The sequence below is a fragment of the Chlorocebus sabaeus genome, chromosome 26 (assembly GCF_047675955.1).
Source record: "Chlorocebus sabaeus isolate Y175 chromosome 26, mChlSab1.0.hap1, whole genome shotgun sequence".
In the NCBI taxonomy this organism is placed as follows: Eukaryota; Metazoa; Chordata; class Mammalia; order Primates; family Cercopithecidae; genus Chlorocebus; species Chlorocebus sabaeus.
In genome coordinates, this window is record NC_132929.1 from 52,533,221 (window position 1) to 52,554,015 (window position 20,795).

At 37.0% G+C, this 20,795-nt stretch overlaps 1 protein-coding gene across 6 annotated transcripts in view; it reads right to left on the reverse strand.

Moving 5' to 3' along the window:
• The window catches only part of SCAPER (S-phase cyclin A associated protein in the ER), a 552,134-nt gene that overhangs the window by 102,007 nt on the left and 429,332 nt on the right, over window positions 1–20,795 (reverse strand). For all 6 annotated transcript variants that reach the window (XM_038010211.2, XM_038010215.2, XM_038010212.2 and 3 more), the window contains one exon: window positions 16,689–16,812. In XM_038010211.2, coding sequence (XP_037866139.1) covers window positions 16,689–16,812 — 124 coding nt within the window. The remainder of the gene's footprint in view (window positions 1–16,688; window positions 16,813–20,795) is intronic.

Genomic DNA, 20,795 nt, shown 5'->3' on the forward strand with positions numbered 1-20,795 from the left:
AGCGTTAATGAGACCTAATATTGCTGCTTTTTCCTCTCTAAACAGACTGCTTTAACAGGTAAGAATGAACGGAACAAGAGCAGAGGCCAACCATAAAGAACCATTTCCCACATCTCATAAAACCCCAAGAGGAGTGGGAAAGGGCACAGAAACAGGAACTTAGCTGTGTATATGACCTTAGAATGTCTGATATTGCTATTTTCTTTCATTTACTGGAAAAGACAGTAAATGCTTCATGCCTTGCTATATCTAAATACAAACATGACAACACTGTGATGTAAGCTTAAGGAGGGTAGGCTGTGACTGCATTATTATAGGGTATTGGGAAAGGTCTAACCAGGGTCTATCTGTATTTGCCATTCTAATTTTTACACATACCCCCAGAGCTGATCCACTTCTCTTTTCCTCTCCATTTTATCTCCTTCCTTAACCTCCCTCTTCTCTCTGTCTCATTCTTCTAGTTACTACTCTTGTCTTCCTTTTAGTCCCACTCTTCCATTTTTTCTCATCTTTCTGCTTTCTGAGTATATGTACACATGTGTATTGTATGAATCTTACCCTTGTTAGGTTTCTTAATTTCAAGATTCTGTTCTCAGTCTTTCCAAATGGCAGTTACCAAGTCTTGTATTTCCAGGCTTGTTAGACACAAAGGAACAGAACTATTCCCTTGCATTGCTGATCCTGGTCTTTGTGCCTTTCAATTGTAGTAGTCTTTCCCCTGAAGCTATACTGTGAACATTCTACACAAGATACCTGGGATACTACGGGTTCCCCACCTGGCTACTGGGATTGCCCATTTTCCTAAATCTCCATATTAAATGACATCAGTGTTGTGTTCAAATTGGCACAAAGTATACACTGAATAGCTGTCATCCCCTTTGAAGAATTTTCATAGTATGAGTTAGGTGTTTTACAAATTCCCCTGCAAGGATTTTAAATGTGTTTCAATGATATAGCTAAACAGTCTACTATGAAAGCTTCACTTTCCTTTCACAAGAACAATCACTTTCCCATAAGGAAAACTTTTTAAGTTGAAGGCCGTATTTCAGCTCCAAGAAATAAGCCCTACTTTTAAGTTTTTCTGTGTTTCAGCTATTGAGATCAATGTATGTAGCTGACGGAAATCACAAAACTCTTATCAACTCATTCCAGGTTTCCACTTTTATTTCTGTATTTTGCTAAAATATTTGTGTGTTTTTATGTGCATATAGCCCCAAATATTAGAATAACTGCAAGTATAGTTCAAAGAACTTTTTTTTTTTTTTTTTTTTAAGAGATAGAGTTGCCGGGGGTAGAATGCATTGGTGCAATTATAGCCTACCGCAACCTCTAACTCTTGGGCCCAAGTGATCCTTCTACCTCAACCCACTGAGTGGCTGGGACTACAGGTGTGTGCCACCAGGACCAGCTAAATTTTTAAAGAATGTTTGTAGTGATGGGGTCTTGCTATGTTGCCCAGGCTGGTCTCAAACTGCTGGCCTCCAGTGATTGTCCTGCCTCAGTCTCCTGAGTTGCTGGGATTACAGGTGAGAGCTACCGAACCCAGCTAAACGGACCTTTATCCCTGAACCTTGTGAGGATACTCACATGATGCCCCCTCACCACTAAATACTTTTGTGTACTTCCAGTGAATGGACATTCTCCTACACTACAATATACTCATCAGTCAGGAAATAACACTGATTCTTTGTCACCATCTAAACCTCAGAGCCCATTCAAAATTTGCCAGTTGTCCCATTAATGTCATCTAGAGCAAAAGGATCTGGTTCAGAATCGTGTTCTAACTGGTTGTCATGTCTCTTACTACTACCAGTCTAGAAAACTCCTCAGTGACTCCTTGAACTTTCATGATTTTTAGACATTTGAAGATTACAGGTTATTTTGAAGAATGTCCTAAAATTTGGGTATGTTGGATGTTTCCTCATAATTAGATTCAGATTATATTACCTTTGGCAGAAATATTACAGAAGCAATGCTGTGTTCTTTTCATTGCAGCCTATCACGTAGCAGACAGTTCTGATTTGTGCATAACTGATACTCTTTGATCATTTGGCAAGGTGGTGTGCGCCAGGTTTTCTCACTAGAAAGTTGCTCTTTTACTTTGCAATTAATAACAATTTTGTAGGAATATACTATACTTTTAAATTAGGCAAATATCCTGTTTCTCAACAAACATACATTCTTCTTGGGAAATGGGTATGGCACAAGAAAATAAATATTTCTCTCTCACTGGTAAAAAGTGGCAGAAAGATACTTGGAGAATGATCTGAGATACAGGTCTTCCTGCTTAAACTAACAGATCAGTTATTGTTTGTGTCTATTTAAAATACAGGGCATTATTTTCCAGAATGTAGTAGTATAATAAGTACATTATTTCCTCATATTTGAAACCGGAGAGACAAGCAAGCATCTACAGGGCAAGAGTTGAGGCTATGTCCTATTACCACTAACTTAGTATCCTTCACAAGTGGATCCCCACTTATGTCAGCAGCTACAGCTCTCACCACTTAGCACTCATCCCCCTTCCTTTGACTTGGGTTATAAACTTTGCTAAGGATGATTTTTTTTTCTCATCGTTTTCCTAGATGATCACATTACTACTTATCCTTCAGGTCTCAGATATTAGTAATATTTAGATATTACTTTGTGTAGGAACTTTGACCCCTGAAAATCAGCACTGCCTTGACTCGTCATAATCCTTAAATATACTGTATTTGACTGCTTGTTTGAGCTATCCACTGATCATGAATTCCAAGAACACTACAACTGTGTCTTTAATTTTTTAAGTAAAATTTAAATAATTTAATGGGAATAATATCAATACATTTAATTTATTTTTGGCTCTTCAACTATCTCATTCCCCATCTCCCTAACCTAGTAACCACTATCATGATTTTGTGTTTATCATTCCCTTGCTTAAACAAAGATTTTATCACATAAATGTGTCCCTAGAGAATATAACATTTAGTTTTGCTTGCTTTCACATTTTGCAAAAATATCTCATTTTCATAATTCATTGAATTTACTAATATTTTTAGAATTTTGACATCTTGGTTCATTAGAGAGACTGGCCTGTAATTTTTTTTTTCTTGCACCATCTTTGTCTGGTTTTATTACCAAGGTTATAGTGGTCTCGAAAAAATGAACTGCGAAGAAATCACACGTTTTATCTTCCTGGCATAGTTTAATATTGAAATGATCTTGTTCCTGGAACATTTGCTGGAAGTTAGCTGTAGCATTATCTAGGCCTGGTGCTTTTTTTAATAGACAGATTTTAAATAACTAATTTATTTAACTGTTAAAAAATTATTCAGGCTTTCTATTTCTTCTTGAGTTGGTCTGGTGAGTTATATTTTTCTAGGAATTTAAATTCGTTAAAGCTTTCAAATGCACTGGTATAAAGCTGTTCAAAGTATTTTCTTAACTTTTCAATTCTTCCTCAACCTATAGTTAAATTTCCCATTTTATTCATTATTTGTGCCTCTTGTTTGCTCTTGATCAATTCTAATTTATGAAGCCTAAGTATTTAAGCTTATACCTTTTATATGGTTTCGCTTTAACTGCATCCCAAACATTTTGATATGCAGTTTTTTCATTGCTATTTCCATTCCTCCAGCTTTACTGGGGTATAGTTGACAAGCAAAAACTGTATATACTTCAGGTGTACAACTCGATGTTTTGATTTCACTATTTTTCCATTTTAAGTTTTAAAAACTTGTGATTTACTCTATCGCTCTTGAGTTTATTATGGGAATCTCTAAATTTCTAAATGTATATATGGATCTTCATCTTCACTGGTTTCTACCTTAACTGCATTGTATTCAGAATGCACTAATTGTATAATACTTCTATTTAAAGGTATAAATTTTCCTCTAAGCACTGTTTTTTTTTTTTTTAAGAGCTGGGGTCTCGCTATGTTGCCCAGGCTGGAAATCACAGGTATTATCATAATGCACCACAGCCTTGAACTCTTGGACTCAAGCAATTCTATCTCAGCCTCCTGAAAAGCTGGAATTATAGGTGTACACCACCACATACCTAGTATATTTTAGCTTTTAAAAATCTAATTTTTAATTTTTATTTTAAGTTCTGGGATACATGTGCTGAATGTGCAGGTTACATAGGTATACATGTGCCATGGTGGTTTGCTGCACCTATCAACCCGTCATCAAGGTTTTAAGGCCCGCGTGCATTAGGTATTTGTCCTAATGCTCTCCCTCCCTTTGCCCCCCAACCCCTGACAGGCCCCGGCTTGTGATGTTCCCCCCCTGTGTCCATGTAATCTCATTGTTCAGCTCCCACTTATGAGTGAGAACATGTGGTGTTTGGTTTTCTGTTCCTGTGTTAGTTTGCTGAAGATGATGGTTTCCAGCTTCATCCATGTCCCTGCAAAGGACATGAACTCATTCTGTTTTATGGCTGTGTAGTATTCCATGGTGTATGTGTGCCACATGTTCTTTATCCATTCTATCATTGATGGGCATTTGGGTTGGTTCCAAGTCTTTGTTATTGTAAATAGTGCTGCAATAAACATAAGTGTCCATGTGTCTTTACAGTAGAATGATTTATAATTCTTTGGGTATATACCCAATAATGGGATTGCTGGGTCAAGTGGTAGTTTTGATTCTAGATTCTTGAGGAATTGCCACATTTTCGTCCACAATGGTTGAACTAATTTACACTCCCAACAGTGTAAAAGCGTTCCTATTTCTCCACATCCTCGCCAGCATCTGTTGTTTCCTGATGATATATTTTCATTGAAAATATTTTTCAGTTCAAAATATTTTCTCATGTCTTTGTGAATTTGTAGATACATAATATTGAGTTCTAACTTCATCCCACTGTCTTCAGAGAACATATTTTCTATTATTTCAAGCTCTTTACATGTGTTAAAACTGTCTTATGATCCATCATATAGTGTATCTTGAACATCCTCAGTATGCTCAGAAAGAATGTGTGTATTCTACAGTTGCTAGGTGCAGTGATCTATAAATATCAATTAGGTCAAAGTGGTTGATAATGGTATTGTTCATATCATGTATATCTTTATTGATTTTTTTGGTCTAGTTATTTTATCAGTTGCTGAAAGAGGTCTGTTAAAATATCCATCTATAAGAATGGAAATTCTCATATGGAAACTGTTTCTTTCTTCCTTATATTCTTTCAATTTTTGCTTCATGTATTTTGTAGTATACACATTTATGACTGTTAGATCTTCCTGTTGATTTGATATCAATAGGCATTTATTTGCATCTACTAATACAGTGATATTAAATTCTACTTTGATATTAATATAGCTACTTATCTTCTTATGCTTACTATGTATGTTTTATCCACTTACTTTCAACTTATATTTATATGGGTTCAGTCTTTGTATTTTAAATGCATCTCATGTAGATATAGCACATGGTTAGTCTTTTTATCCATTCCAACAATTTCTATCTTGCAACCGGAGGGCTTTACACTTTTTTTTTTTTTAAATACGGAGTCTCGCTCAGTCACCCAGGCTAGAGTGCAGTGGCACGATCTTGGCTCACTGCAACCTCTGCCTCCTGGGTTCAAGTGATTCTCCTGCCTCGGCCTCCTGAGTAGCTGGTACTACAGGTGCCTGCCACTACGCCCAGCTAATTTTTTTTGTATTTTTTAGTAGAGATGGGGTTTCACCGTGTTAGATAGGATGGTCTCCATCTCCTGACCTTGTGATCCGTCAGCCTCTGCCTCCCAAAGTGCTGGGATTATAGGCATGAGCCACGGCACCCAGCTGGCTTTACACATTTAATTACTGACACCTTGGGTTTAGGTCTACTGTTTTATTATTTCTTTTCTGCTTGTTCTCTCTGTGTTTTATTCTCTAATTCCTCTTTTCCTTTTTCTTTTGGAATATTTGAATATATTTTAGAATTCCATTTTAATTTACCATTGGCTTCTAAGTTATTTTGCTAGTGGTTGCTTGAAGGAGTTACAATATACAACCTTAACTTCTCACAGTCTCCTTAAGCTGGTATTGTAGCACTGTGGCTATACAATCTTTGTCTAGACTAACGTCCAGCAGAATTTCCCCTATGTTTTCTTCTAGCAGTTATATAATTTACCTCTTTTGTTTAGGTCTGTAATCCATTTTGAGTTGATTTTTGTACATGGGGAGAGATAGGGGTCTAGTCCCATTATTCTGCATGTGGTTATCCAGTTTTCCCAGCACTACTTATTAAAGAGGGAGTCCATTCCCCAATGTATGTTCTTGGCATCTTGTAAAAAATCAGTTGGCTGTAAATAAGTGGATTTATTTCTGGGTTCTCTTTTCTGTTCCATCGATCTGTATGGCTGGTTTTATACCAACATCATGCTGTTTTGGTTACTACGGCCTTGTAATATATGATTTTTTTCTGTTTCTATGAAAAATGAAATTGGTGTTTTGATAGGGATTGCACTGAATCTGCAGGTTTCTTTAGGTAGTATAGTCACTTTATTACATTAATTATTCTGATCTACGAGCATGAATATCTTTCCTGGGTCCTCCTCAGTTTCTTTCTCAGTGTTTTGTACTTTTCCTTCCAGATGTCTTTCACCATTTTAGCTAAATTTATTCTGAAGAATTTTGTTTTTATAGCTGTTATAGATGGAATTTCCTTCTTAACTTTTCAGCTATTTCATCATTGGTATATAGAAATGTTACTGATGTTTATAAGTTGATTTTGTATTCTTCAACTTTACTGAATTCATTTACCAGATCTAAGAGTTTCTGGTGAGTTTGGGTTTTCCTAAATATAAGATCATGCCATCTGCAAATGGGGACAATTTAACTTCCTTTTCTGAGCTTCTTGAATCTGCATATTTATGTCTTTCACTAAAACAGGAAAATATTTTAGCCATTATTTTTTACAAAAAAAATGTTCATGTCTCATTCTCTCTCTCTTCTCCTTTTGGATATCCGGTGATATGTAGGTTACACTGTTTGATATTGTCTTATAAGTCTCTGAGGCTCTATTCCCTTTTAAATTATCTTTCCATTCTTCAGACTACATTAATTCCTATTGATGTAACTTCAAGTTTAATGACCCTTTCCTCTGTCATCTCCAACTTGCTGTCAAACCCATTTAGTGAATTTTTAAAAATATAAAACTTTTGTAAGCAATTTTAGGCTTCTCCTAACTTTCCTTAACGTTAATATCCTACACAACTACAGCACAATTACCAAAACCAGAATATTAACACTTGCTCAAAACAATGAATTTATCTACTGACCTTACAAGAGTTTTGCCAGTTTCCCCACGAATGTTCTTTTTTTCAGTCCAGGATCCAATCCAAGATTCCACAAAGAATTGTCATACCTCTTTAGTCTCCTCTAATCTGTTTTTCAGTCTTTGTATTTGAAATAGCTGTGGTTAGTTATTCTGTAAAATGTCCCTCAATTTTTGGTCTGATGTTTTTTCACAATTTGATGGTGGTTATGCATTTTTGGCAAGAATATCATAGAAGTGATGCTGTGAGCTTGTAAACATATATTATTATCAGAGGGTACTGATGTTGACATAGCAACATCAGTAGTAGTGATGTTAGTTTTGATAACTTGGTTAAAGTGATGTCTACCAAGGTTTTTACTGTGAAGCTACTATTTCCCCCCCACTTTTTTTTTTTTTTTCAAAAAAAGATTATTTTGTGGGAAATTATTTTGAAATTATGCAAATATCCTCTTTCTCATCATACATTTGTCCACTAATTTTTGCACCCACCAATGATTCTCTCCTGCAATCTTTATTACTTTGGTTTTCACCTAATGGTGATTTTTCTGTTTTTCAGAAACCATGACCTGGACCCTGGTCTTCTGAGTCCCTGACCAGGACTTCCATTCCTATAAGTTAAAATGATGTGTCCTCATTTTCTTAATCTGACAAATGAAACAAAGCAACAATTTCGTGACTTCAATTTTATAAGTTTAATAGTATTACTTTGGTAAGATATACTGAAAAACACTTAACTAAAAGATTTTATAACTTCTTGACGTTTCATTGTAAATTATTTAACGAATACACTGATAAATTGTATGTATGTATTTTTGGGAACCAAGGAGATTGTTAACTGAAAAATGATATACTAACCTTAAAAATCAGCAGTCCGTTAAGTAAAATAATAGAAAGTTAGCTTAGGATTTAGGAGACCTGAATTTGTATCCCAGTTACATTGGTAACAGGCTGTAGAACTTGGGCAAGTATCCAACCCACATATTTCCCATCCCTCTCCTCTTCTGAAGTCCATTATCCTCATCTATAAAATGAGTGGACTGAAATGGACTACACACTATGAAGACCTCCTCTCCAGTTTTGAAATTCTGTGTCAGTAAGACATATGGCACAGTAGACATAAACAGAGTTCACACTTTTGTTGAAGGAAAAGGCAATGTGTCCTAGACATGCTGAGCAAGTACCATACTATATAGTCAGGAAAGAAGGGAACAGGATGCAACTGGAAGAGTACTGTTACCTGTAGTGTTGAGGGATTTTTTGCTCCTATGTAATTAACTATGGAGTCTATGTTCTGGCAACTCAATATAAAGAAACAATGTGGTGAATGGAGAGTTCCAGGCCTTGCTGCTGTAATGAAAATCAACAGGCACCTGGACGTCTCTGCACATGACTAAGTGAAAAACAATCCCCTTGTTGTAAGGTTGCACTTAGATTTCCTTTGTTTGTATCCAGGGCTTTCTTGTCACCTTCTGAAGAGCTCACCAGCAGCCTCTCAGATTCAACAGTATCATATCAATTATTTAAGGTTAGTACATCACTTTTCAATTAACAATCTCCTTGGCTCCCAAAAATACATACACACAATTTATCAGCGTATTCGTTAAATATTTCATAAAGAACAGGTCACTATGAATTAAAAATAAGACTGCTAATAAAATATTTAATGCCTTTTAAAATGCAATGAAACATCGAGAAATTATAAATCTTTTAATTAAGTGCTTTTCAGTATATCTTACCAGAGTAATACTATTAAACTTACAAAATTAAAGTCACAAAATTGTTGCTTTGTTTCATTTGTCAGATTAAGAAAATGAGGACACATCAATTGAGCTTATAGGAAGGGAAGTCCTGGTCAGGGACTCAGAAGACCAGGGTCCAGGTCATGCTTCTGCCACTAGGTAGCTCTGTGATCCTTTTCCATATCTCAATTTGCTCATCAGTATATTGGACTGTTTAGATCTTTCCCAACATTAAAAGCTTATCTATCTATTTTCACAGCACTCAGTAGTACTTTCACTGGTCTTTTTTTTTTTTTTTTTTTTTGTAAAAAGACATATAACATAAATTTTCTTTATCATTTTTAGGTGCATATTACAATATTGTTAACTATATGCACATTGTTGTAAAATGGATCTCTAGAACTTTTTCGTCTCACGTGACTGAAACTCTAAACCTATTACACAACTCTGTTTCCCCCTCTCCTTGGTCCCTGGCAACCACCATTCTACTTTGTTTCTATGAGGTTGATTCTTTTACATATGTCATTTAAGTAGAATCATGCAGTATTTCTCTTTGTAATTGGCTTATTTCACTTATAACATCATCAAGGTTTATACATTACAGCATATGACAGAATTCCCTTTTTTTTAAAGGTAGATTAATATTCCATTGTTTGTACAGTTGTCCCTCAGTATACACAGGGGATTGGTTCAGCGCTCCCTGTGTATACCCAAATCTGCATATTCTCAGTCCTGCAGTCAGCTCTGTGGAAGCTGCATATATGAAAAGTCAATCCTCCATATGTGTGGGTTTTTATATCCCATGGATACTGCGTTTTTGATCCATGTTTGGTTGAAAAAAATCTATGCATAAATAGACCCATGCAGTTCAAACTTGTGTTGTTTAAGGGTCAATTATATATGCCACATTTTCTTTATCCACTCATTTGTTGATGAATATTTAGGTGTTTCCACCTCTTGGCTCTTGTGAATAATGCTGAGGTGAACATGGCAGTGCAGATATCTAGTCAAGATCCCAATTTTAATTATTTTGAATAAATACCCAGAAGCAGGATTGATGAATCATATGGTAGTTCTGTTTTTTTTTTTATTTTTTTGAGGAACTTCCGTACATTTTTCCTTAGTGGCTGCACCAAAAGTGTAAACGTTTCCAATTTCAACACACTCCCACCAATACTTATTTTCTGATTTGTTTTATGACAGCCATCCTAACAGGTATGAGGTGATATCTCATTGTGGTTTTCATTTGCATTTTCACAGTGATTAGTGATTTTGGTCATCTTTTCATATACCTGTTGTTCGTCTGTATATTTTCTTTGAAGAAATGTCTGTTTAAGCCCTTTGCTCATTTTTATTTGATTATCATATATTTTTGCTATTGAGTTGTAGTTCTTTACATATTTTGGATATTAACTTCTGGCTTATTCCATTTGAGCTGCTATAACAAAATACTGTTATAAACAACAAACAAAATTTATTTCTCACAGTTCAAGAAGTTAGGAAGTCCTGAGATCAAGATGCTGGCAGAAGTGGTGCTTTCTGGTTCATAGACGGTGCTTTCCAGTTATGACCTCACCTGACAGAAGGGGTAAGGCAGCTCTCTGGGGCATCTTTTATAAGGGTTCTGATCCTATTCATGAGGGCTTTGCCCTCAAGATTGAATCACTTTTCAAAGGCCCCTCCTCCTAATTCCATCACAGTGGTGATTAGGTTTCAACATATGAATTCTGGGGACACAAACATTCAGCCCACAGCACCCTTTTATCGGACATGGTTTACAAATATTTTCCTTCATTCTGTACATTACCTTTCTGCACTGTTTATTGTTTCCTCTGATGCGGAAGCTTTTTAGTTTAACATAGTGTCATTTATCTATTTTTGGCTTTTGTTGCCCCTGCTTTGGTGTCATATCCAATAGATCACTGTCAAGATCAATGTTATGAAGGTTTTCCCCTATGTTTTAATTTGGAGTTTAACAAAGTTCAAGTCTTACATTTAAGTGTTTAATCAGTTTTGAGTTTATTTTTGTGTATGGTGTAAGATAAGTGTCCAATATCATTCTTTTGCATGTGGATATCTAGTTTTCCCAACACAATTTATTGAAGACTATCTTTTTCCTGCTGTGTATTCCTGGCAATCTTGTCAAAGATCAGTTAATTGGCACTTTGAATATATCCCTCCACTCCCTTCTGGCCTGCAGGGTTTCTGCTGAGAAATATGTTGATAGTCTTATGTCTGTTCCCTAGTAAACAAGAAGTCACTTTTTTGTTTTCAAAATTCTCTTACTTCTTTGAGAGTTTGACAATTTTATTATAATGTGTCTTGGTGTGTGTTTCTTTATGTTGATCTTATTTAGGGTCCTTTAGGCTTCTTGAAACTGGATGTCCATTTTCTTTCCCAGATTTGGGAAGTTTTGGGCCATTATTTAAGTAAATTTTCTGCCCATTCCTTTCTGTCTTCTTCTTGTGAACTTTCCATAATGTGTATATGGGTTGGCTTGATGGTATGCCACAAATCCCTTAGGCTTTCATCACTCTTTCTCATTCTTTTTTCTTTTTTTTCCCTCTGGGTGGATAACGTCAAATAACTTGTCTTGAGTTTGCTGTTTCTTCTGCTTGACTGAGTCTGCTGTTGAACTCCTATTGTGAATTTTGCAGTGCAGTTATTATATTCTTCAGTTCCAAAATTTGTTGGTTCTTTTTTTTGTGTGTATTTTCTGTCTCTTTGTTGATATTCTCATTTTGCTCATACATTGTTACCTTTAGCTCACAGAGCATCTTTATGAGGGTTATTCTGAATCCTTTGTCAGGTAATTCATGTCTTTGTTTCTTTAGGGTTGGTTTGTGAAGATTTATTTTGCTCCTTTCTTTGGGCCATGTTTCCCTGTTTCTTCCTACGTCTTGAAAACTTTGTTGGGATCTGTGCACTTGACAAAAAAAGCCACTTCTTCCAGTGTTTATGAACTGGCTTTTGTAGTGTGGAAAACCCTCACTAATCAGCTCAGCTAGGGGTTCTGGGGACCTCTGCAAACTTTGGTGGGGATACAACTTCTCTAGGCTTATGTATGCACTTTCTCAACTAGAGATGCTTGCTGCTTTCTTATTCAAGTGATCATAATCTCTTCCTTCTGTTGGTATCTGTCTTTAGCACTGTGATATGGTTTGGATTTGTGTTCCTGCCCAGATGTCATGTTGAATTGTAACCTTCAATGTTGGAGGAAGGGCCTGGTGGGAGGTGATTGGATCACAGGGGAGATTTTCCCCTTGCTGTTCTTGTGATAGTGAGTTTTCACAAGATCGAGTTGTTTAAAAGTGTGTAGCATCTCCTCCTTCACTCTCTTCCTCCTTCTCCAGCCATGTAAAATGTACCTGCTTCCCCTTCGTCTTCTGCCATGATTGTAAGTTTCTCAAGGACTGTACAGCCTGCAGAACTGTGAATCAATTAAACCTCTTTTCTTTATAAATTACCCAGTCTCAGGTAGTTCTTTATAGCAGTGTGAAAATGGACTAATACACATTGTATGTTCTCTAGTTTTATGGCAGCAAGCCTCCCTGCTCTTTGTTGTTCTCACCAGCATCCAAAGTATGCTAGCCCCAAGTCAGGCAAGACAGATAGTAGTCTCTCAGGCAGACTTCCAAAAAGCTGGGATATTATACACATGCTCCACTCTTCTCTCTCCCTCCCAGAGAAGCTGAGAGTTGGGTGTCTTTTTTTTCTTTCTTTTTTTAAAGACAGGATCTCACTCTGTTGCTGAGACTGGAGTGCAGTGGCACAATCATGGCACACTGTAGCTTTGAACCCCTGGGTTCAAAGTATTCAAGGTATGATCAAATTAAACTTCTTCCCCCATATCCTGGCTAACCCGGTGAAACCCCGTCTCTACTAAAAAATACAAAAAATTAGTCGGGCGAGGTGGCGGGCGCCTGTAGTCCCAGCTACTCGGGAGGCTGAGGCAGGAGAATGGCGTAAACCCGGGGGGCAGAGCTTGCAGTGAGCTGAGATCCGGCGGCCGCACTCCAGCCTGGGCGACAGAGCGAGACTCTGTCTCAAAAAAAAAAAAAAAAACCAAACTTCTTCCCCCAAATCTTCCCAATTCCCCCAAGTTAGAATGTATCATTCATTCATCAAATACTGAACAAACACCTGTTATGTGCCAGGTACTCTACTAGGTTGTCTGAGCTACTTTGTAGCTCTGATAACATTATAGAACTTCTCACAGCTTCTTATAGTCATTAATATTTGCATATGCAATTGCTTTCTTCCTTAACTGTGGGCTTTTAGAGTGATGGAACTGTGTCCAATTCATCTCTATAACCCAGGCATCTGTACAATGTTTTGGAAATAGTAATTAAAATGAAATACAAGAGTGCCAAAACAAACTCCAAGCGGCTAGAAGAAAAACGTCTCCTAAACCATCTGGGTTTGTGAAACAACCAGAAAGACTGAAGTAGCTGATGATAATCAGTTGTCTTATAAATAACACCAGATCACAATTAATTAGCTTCTTTTATGCTTTTTTTCTATTTTTGTTGGAAAATGAATTGATCACTATTTTTTCATCGCTTATTTAAAGGATACTAACAAGTCAGTGGTCCATATTTCAGTTACATGTAAATTAAAACTGGTTAACAAGAAAAATGAAAATACATTCAAGTGATTTTCAGAAACATAAAAATCACCATCACCAACCACCCCAAACCAGGAAACACATCCTCCTTTACTCACTGCCACAAACCCAGTCACAGCAACAGTAAGAATCGACGGCGATAAAATAAAGAGCCCAAAAGGAACGAAAAAACTCAGAAAGTGCCATGTATAAGGAAAAAAAGGATAAAATGTGTTTGGCAAACTAATGTCCCAGGATCCCAGTTCCAAACTGAGCAAAATTGATGGGCAGAATAAACATAGAATGTGGTCAAATCCATTGAGAGATTAAAAGCTTTTCTGAGGTCTAGAAACCTTGGATTATAATGAAGGTTATTCAAAGGGAACTAGGGCTTTATTATTCAAAGGGAACTAGGGCTTTCAAAGAAGAAGAAAATGATCAAGGTACTTACCAGCTCCAGGCCCACGGTTGGTACTTAATAAATGGTAGCTATTATGAGGAGCTGAGAACTAACTCAAACGTCCCTCTTTCCTGATGTCCCAGGGAGGATCACTGAATATCTTTCTCTGTGCTCCCAGAGTACTCTATACAGGCTGCCATCATATCATTTACTGTATGTACTAGGGTCCGAATGCTGCATCCCTCCCAAATTCACATGTTGAAATATAATGCTTAATGTGATGATATCTGGAGACAGGGCCTGTGGGAGGTAATTTGGTCATAAGGATGGAATTCTCATGAATAGGATTAGTGCCCTTATAAAAAGAGGCCAGAGAATTAGCTTGCACTCTTTTCACCATCTGGGGATAAAGTGACAAGTCAGCAGTTTGAAATCTGGAAGAGGGCCCTCACCATAACCTGGCTATGGTGGTACCTTGATCTTGAACTTCCAGACTACAGAATGTGAGAAATAAATTTCTGTTGTTTATAAGCCACTCAGTCTATGGTATTTTGTAATAGCAGCCTAGACTAAGACAATATGTCATCTATATTATGACACATGACATCTATATATATGCAGAACCAAGATTCTTTCTTTAAGTCTTCTTGTTCATTCTCTCACATTCCAAATGCCATTCTCTTTCATTACTTGTTCTGTTCAAAGTAATGTCTCTTCTTCCACCACCAACAAGAATAAGCTTCATGGAGTAAATTCTTCCAGATGATGCAGTATAAAATGATAGGAGAGCATGAAGTTTTTTTTTTTTCATTCTTGTTTTGAAATAATTTTAAGTAAACAAATATGTTGTAAAAATAGAGCATTCCTTTAACCCAGTGTCCCTTACTGTTAACATCTTACAAAAACGTAGTATAATAATTGAAAGGAGGAAATTAACATTGAGCCGATAAAACAGACTGTTCTATAGATCTTACTTGAATTTCCAAGTTTTCCCATTGATGTCCTTTTTGTGGTCCAGGATCATACAATACATTTAATTGTTATGTCTCGTTACTCTCCTCCATTCTGTGACAGTTCCTCACTTTTTCCTTGTCTTTCATGATATTGACGTATTTGAAAAACACTAGTTATTGTGCAGAATGCCCCCAACTTGGATTTGACACACCTAGCTCTGATTCTTGGCTTTCTGACTTAATATCTATGTAGCCTTGGGCAAGTCAACCTCTCTGGGACTCAAGTTTCCTCATCTGTAAAATGGAATAGTAATACTGACTTTAAGAAGCTGTTTTCAAAATTAAATGAAGCAAATATATTAAAATGCCTGGGATATAAGGCCATACAAAAAATGTTATCTTTTCTCCTTGTGCTGCCTTTCAAATATTTCTGATAGAATTTTTTTTTTTTGCTAAAATATCTTACTCATATTTTAATGCCTTATTTTTTAGACAAAATCATATATAATGTAGCCTTTGATTGATGACTCACTATCATCACTATAAAAATCCATTGCTGTATTGTGCAACAGTTCCAGATCTGTATTTTTGTTGCTTTCCCTTATTGCTATTCCCTCTCAATGTCAATATGTCTGACTGTAAGGGTTTCATAATTCCATTTCTGATTTTCAGCTTGCGATGTATCAAAATTCATTTATTCACCCACACATACAGACAATGATGTACTGAATCTACTAAGTGCCAGGTCCTATGTTAGCATCTTGGAGATAGTGATAACTTACTTCCTGTCCTCATCGATTTTATGGCTAGTGGGGGAAACTGACAAGAAAATAGTTAGATACAGTTCAATGTGATCAATTCTATCAGAGATGTTAATACCTAAAATCACATAAGAAGTATACTTAACTTGAATTTGGGGGAAGAGTCAGGCTGGGGAAGATTTCATGAAGAAGGTAACATTAAGCCTTGGTTAAGGACTGCAAAATGCATAGGAATGAACGAGATAGAGGCAAAGGCTTGTAGTTTAAGGAAGAGTTATTAGAGCTGTGTGCTGAGTAAAAGTAAATCGGTTCTGAAAAATAAATCTCTTGTGTTATAAACTTGCAGATTGAGAGCTATTTTGTGCCGATACCTCAGGGACTTAGAAACTTCACCAGGAAACTCCTGGCGACTCCAGTTGACATACTTAAACCTTTGGCTGTTATATTGAGCTTACCTCTTTCAACATCTGTGAACTGAAGTAAAATTTAAGGTGACAATTGGCTGCTTGTTCCCATTTCAACAATATAACAAGTTTTCCCTTTTCTAACAGAGGAGTTTTCTTTTCTAAAATAATCCAAATATCCATCAAAAAGTCCTCTTAAACTGACCCTTTTAACTTAACCTGGCAAGAGAGGTTTTGAGGCTTTCCTAACATTCTTCCTTTCTACAGTACTCATTCCTGTGGCTTTAGAGGTTTGGCTTTGCATCCAACTGATTCCAAAGACCCAGTCTAACTATGTAAATCTGTAACCTTAGCAAGTGTTATAAGTCTATTACCCATTAAATATTGGAACTTAAAAGAATTCAGTGCAAAAATTTCAAATTATTAAGTTTGTCTGCCAGTCTCTATTCTCACAGTCATCTTCGCTTTCTTCTTTTTTATCCCCCCATCTGGAGAGTAAATAAGTTGAATTCTTTTAGTTTTCTCCACAGGGACTATTTCTCAAACGTCAACTGCTTCTAACTCAAAGCAATAATATTACATACCGTCAACTGGTGTATCAGGAGGTCCATTAAGAAGGTAATCTTGTTACTAAACAGAACATCAGTGCAGTTTTCTGAACAGTTATTGCAGGTGAGGTTGTAAACATTGATTGCATTGCAGAGAGACCTAAAAGAAGGAGAAAAACACCACTTATAAAACCCGAGCAGCTCTTCTTTAAACAATTAAAAATACATAAAATGAATGGTACGAAAGCAACAGGCATGAGATGGAAATCACTCTAAAAAACCAAGCCAAATACTATTAGGTACAAGGCCCATCAGCTAGATATAAAAGCTTATAATTTTCACCCAAAGCCCAGTGTTCATTGGTACCTAATAACTCTTACTAATTTCTATTAGCTGCAGTTGCAGATAATGGAAACATATTTACTAGTCTATGACAGTTTCTGAATACTCTAAGACTAGATGTCATCCAGGAACTTTGGTTCTTCAAATAATACCCAGGAAAAAAAAAAAAAGGAAAAGGGCTCTATCAAAGTTTCTGTTGCCAGATCTCCTGGTCCAGGACAAGGAAGATCATGGAAGAAGAGAACACCCATAAGGAGAAACCAGAGGCTCTCCGTGTAAGATAAGACCCCAGAGTTCTAGGGAGTGGACACCACACTGCTTGGAGGCGGAACATGGATGAGTGCCTGAGCAGCTGAGGACATCTTTCCAAGAGCATAAAAACTGGCCTGTGTGGGCCCCAACAGTTTAAGGTCAAACTGATCAAAGAAATGTTTTTCTCTAGGAGGCTAAAAATATGCTGAAAAAAACTATAAAGCACCCAGAGCCTGAGCAATGTGAAGAAGGGGCAAGAACAACCCCAGCCCAACCAAAGTCTGCCTGCTGCTGCATTCCTGCATCCTTGGCCTTTGTCCTGCTGCATCACTGCCATGCCCAAGAAAAAGCTGAAGGGGACGCTAAAGGAGACAGAGTCAAAGTGAAGAACAAGCCAGAGAAGATCTGCAAGGTTGTTTGCTTAACCAGCTCCTCCAAAGCCAGAGCCCAACCCTAAAAAGGACCCCGCAAAGGAGAGAGAGGAGGTACCCAAAGGGAAAAAGGAAAATGCTGACACTGGCAGGGAGGGGAATAACCTTGCAGAAAATGAAGATGCCAAAACAGACCAGGCAGAGGAAGCTGAAGGTGCTGGAGATGCCAAGTGAAGCGTGTGCATTTTTGGTGACTGTGTATTTCTGGTGACTGTATAGTTTGAAATACTATTTTTATCAAGTTTTTAAAAAATGCAAAATTTGTTTAACTTTTTTTCCTCCTGCCTCAGCTTCCCCAGTAGCTGGGATTACAGGCACCTGTCACCATGCCCAGCTAATTTTTGTATTTTTAGTAGAGATGGGGTTTCATCATGTTGGCCAGGCTGGTCTCAAGCTCCTAACCTCAGGTGATCCACCTGCCTCAGCTTCTTAAAGTGAGCCACCATGCCCGGCCTTGATTTACTTTTTTAAAGCTATGTTGTTAGCACACAGAACACTTTACTGTTGTATTGTGGGAAAGGGTCATAGGTTACTAACAGAATGTCTCTGATGCTGGATTGATGTGGGGGAAAACACCTTTCCCTTCCCATTTTGAGAGATTTCCTCTTGACTCCCAGGAGGAGGGATTCCATGACTCTGAGACATGTAGCCACCTTGGTACAAATCCCTTGTGGTATGAAAAAACAAATTGGTTGTTATGTCCTCTTCTCCCTCGTCATCTTCAACACAGACTTAACTCCCTTAAACCCAAACTCTGTTGGGCCCTGACCCTCCAGTAATTGGTTACCAGTGTGTCAGGCAATTAGACTTTACAGTGGTGCCACTGAGACGGAGCAACCCAAAAGAGTAGAGTTTCCACTTCTAGACTGTGGATTTTCAGATTTTATATTTTCAGATAAATTCTGCCATTTTTATTTCATTTCCTGGAAGTCAGGGTCAGTTCATGAAAAGCTGTTAAACAACATGCTAAATGTGAAATGAAAAGCTGTTAAACAACATGCTAAATGCGAAATGTCAACCCTCCCTCTAACCTTTCCGTTCAGAGCATCAAATGAAGATCTTATGGGGTTTTATAGTGGCTTTTTGATTTTGGTAGTCCATTGAAGACGGGAATTTGAAAGTTGTTGTACACTGTTAATGATTATCTGCCCATGTCCTGCCTGAAATACCCTGATTGTTTATGGAAAGTAACTTTAATAAAGCTGGATATAGTTTGGCTTGGAAAAAAAATAATATGTAATTGTTCAAAGAAACTTTTAGAGCAACAAGCTCAATGGGCACGACAGATTCCTGGATGTTTTGAATACTGTGACTAAAATCTCCATTGCTTGAGTGACCAATGTTTATTTTGGTCTGTCTGACTAAATAAATCTCCTGCTTAAGTTCTAGGTAAAAATGTATTGATTTAGTTCTATACAACCCAGTCTCTAGGACAGTTCTTAAACATGTGATTCACAGAACAGCAGTATTGGGAACTTGAATAAATACAAATTCTCAAGCTCTACCCCAGACCTAGTAAATGGAAGCTCTGGGGATTTTAACAAGTTCTGCAGGTAATTCCGCTGCACATTCAAGTTAGAGAACCACTGCTCTAGGATAGGGGTTCTGTATCTTGACTAGGCATTAGGATCACCTGTAGTTTTATTTTATTTTATTTTTATTAGTTTTTGAGGCAGGTTCTCACTCTGTCACCCAGGCTGGAGTGAGGTAGAACAATCTTGGCTCACTGCAACCTCTGACTCCTGGGTTCAAGCTATTCTCCCATCTCAGCCTCCCAAGGAGCTGGGATTACAGGCGTGTGCCACCACACCCATCAAATTTTATATTTTTAGTAGAGACAGGTTTCCTCTTGTTGGCCAGGATGGTCTCGAATTCCTGGCCTCATATGATCCACCCACCTCAGCCTCCCAAAGTGTTGAGATTACAGGCATGAGCCACCATGCCTGGTACCTGTAAATCTTCAAAAATATATGCTAGCCTGAATTCTTCCCTTGGTGATACTAGTTGGGAGATGGGGTAGGCTCCTGACATCTGAATGTTTCAAAACCTTTATGGGCAATTTTGATGTGCAGCCAGAGTTACTCGTTCATTCAACAAATATCTAACTTCCTATGATGTTCCAGGTATTGTGCTAGGTGGATAAGACAGGCAAGTTCTCTGTCCTTATGGAGCTGATGCTCTAGTGGGAGAGATGGTGAAGAGAGCCCTTGTTATACTTGTGATCATCTGTCTGATACAGCTGTATACTGCTTCACATAATTGATAGGTTCCTGAAAAAAGGGGACAGTAGAATATACTCGTTAAGACTACAGACACCGGAGTAAGATACTAGTTAGAATCCTACTTCTACCATTCAAGATTTTAGCAAGTTAGTTACTAATTTCACATAAAAGCATCCATTTTTTCACCTATAAAAATGGAATATCTAAACTTTGTATGGCTGTCATGGGAATTAACTGAAGCAATAGATGTAAAGTACTTAGGACAGTACCTAGTACATGATTAAGTACTTAATAAATGGTAGCCCTTTTTAGGGCTATTAGTCTATTATTTGGGTTATTAATCTTATTCTTAATGAATAAGGTATAAATAATATGTTAATATATAGAATCAAATTAAAGCATGCTACAGATGCTTATTTCCAGGTTAGTAAAGCACAGTGCTTCCCAAATTTTTTTCATGGTATGCTGACATAAATGCTGAAAGGACTAAGTTGATGCGAGCCAGGAGGAGATTCACCTATTTCCAGCCTCACTGAATTTCCCTGAGCAATGAAAAAAAAAAACCTTGACCCACATCTACCACATTTATGACATATCAGTTGGAGGTTCTATCTAGCAAATTCTTCACAGATGTCAACCAGCACCACTTCATTTATTTGATAACATGTCTAAATTTTCAAGAGTATTTTTCTATTTAATTTAAAAATAATGTGTATTTATGCTGATAAAAATAGTTTTAAAAATAATTGTCATAAATTTGGGAAAGAGAACCACAAAGAAATAGTAAAATACTATCAAGAGAAAATTTGGTATTTGTACTTCTAGACTTTCTTAATAAATTTTAACAAAATTTATTTTCTTAAAATAAATTTATAAGAATTTATTTATTCTTATAA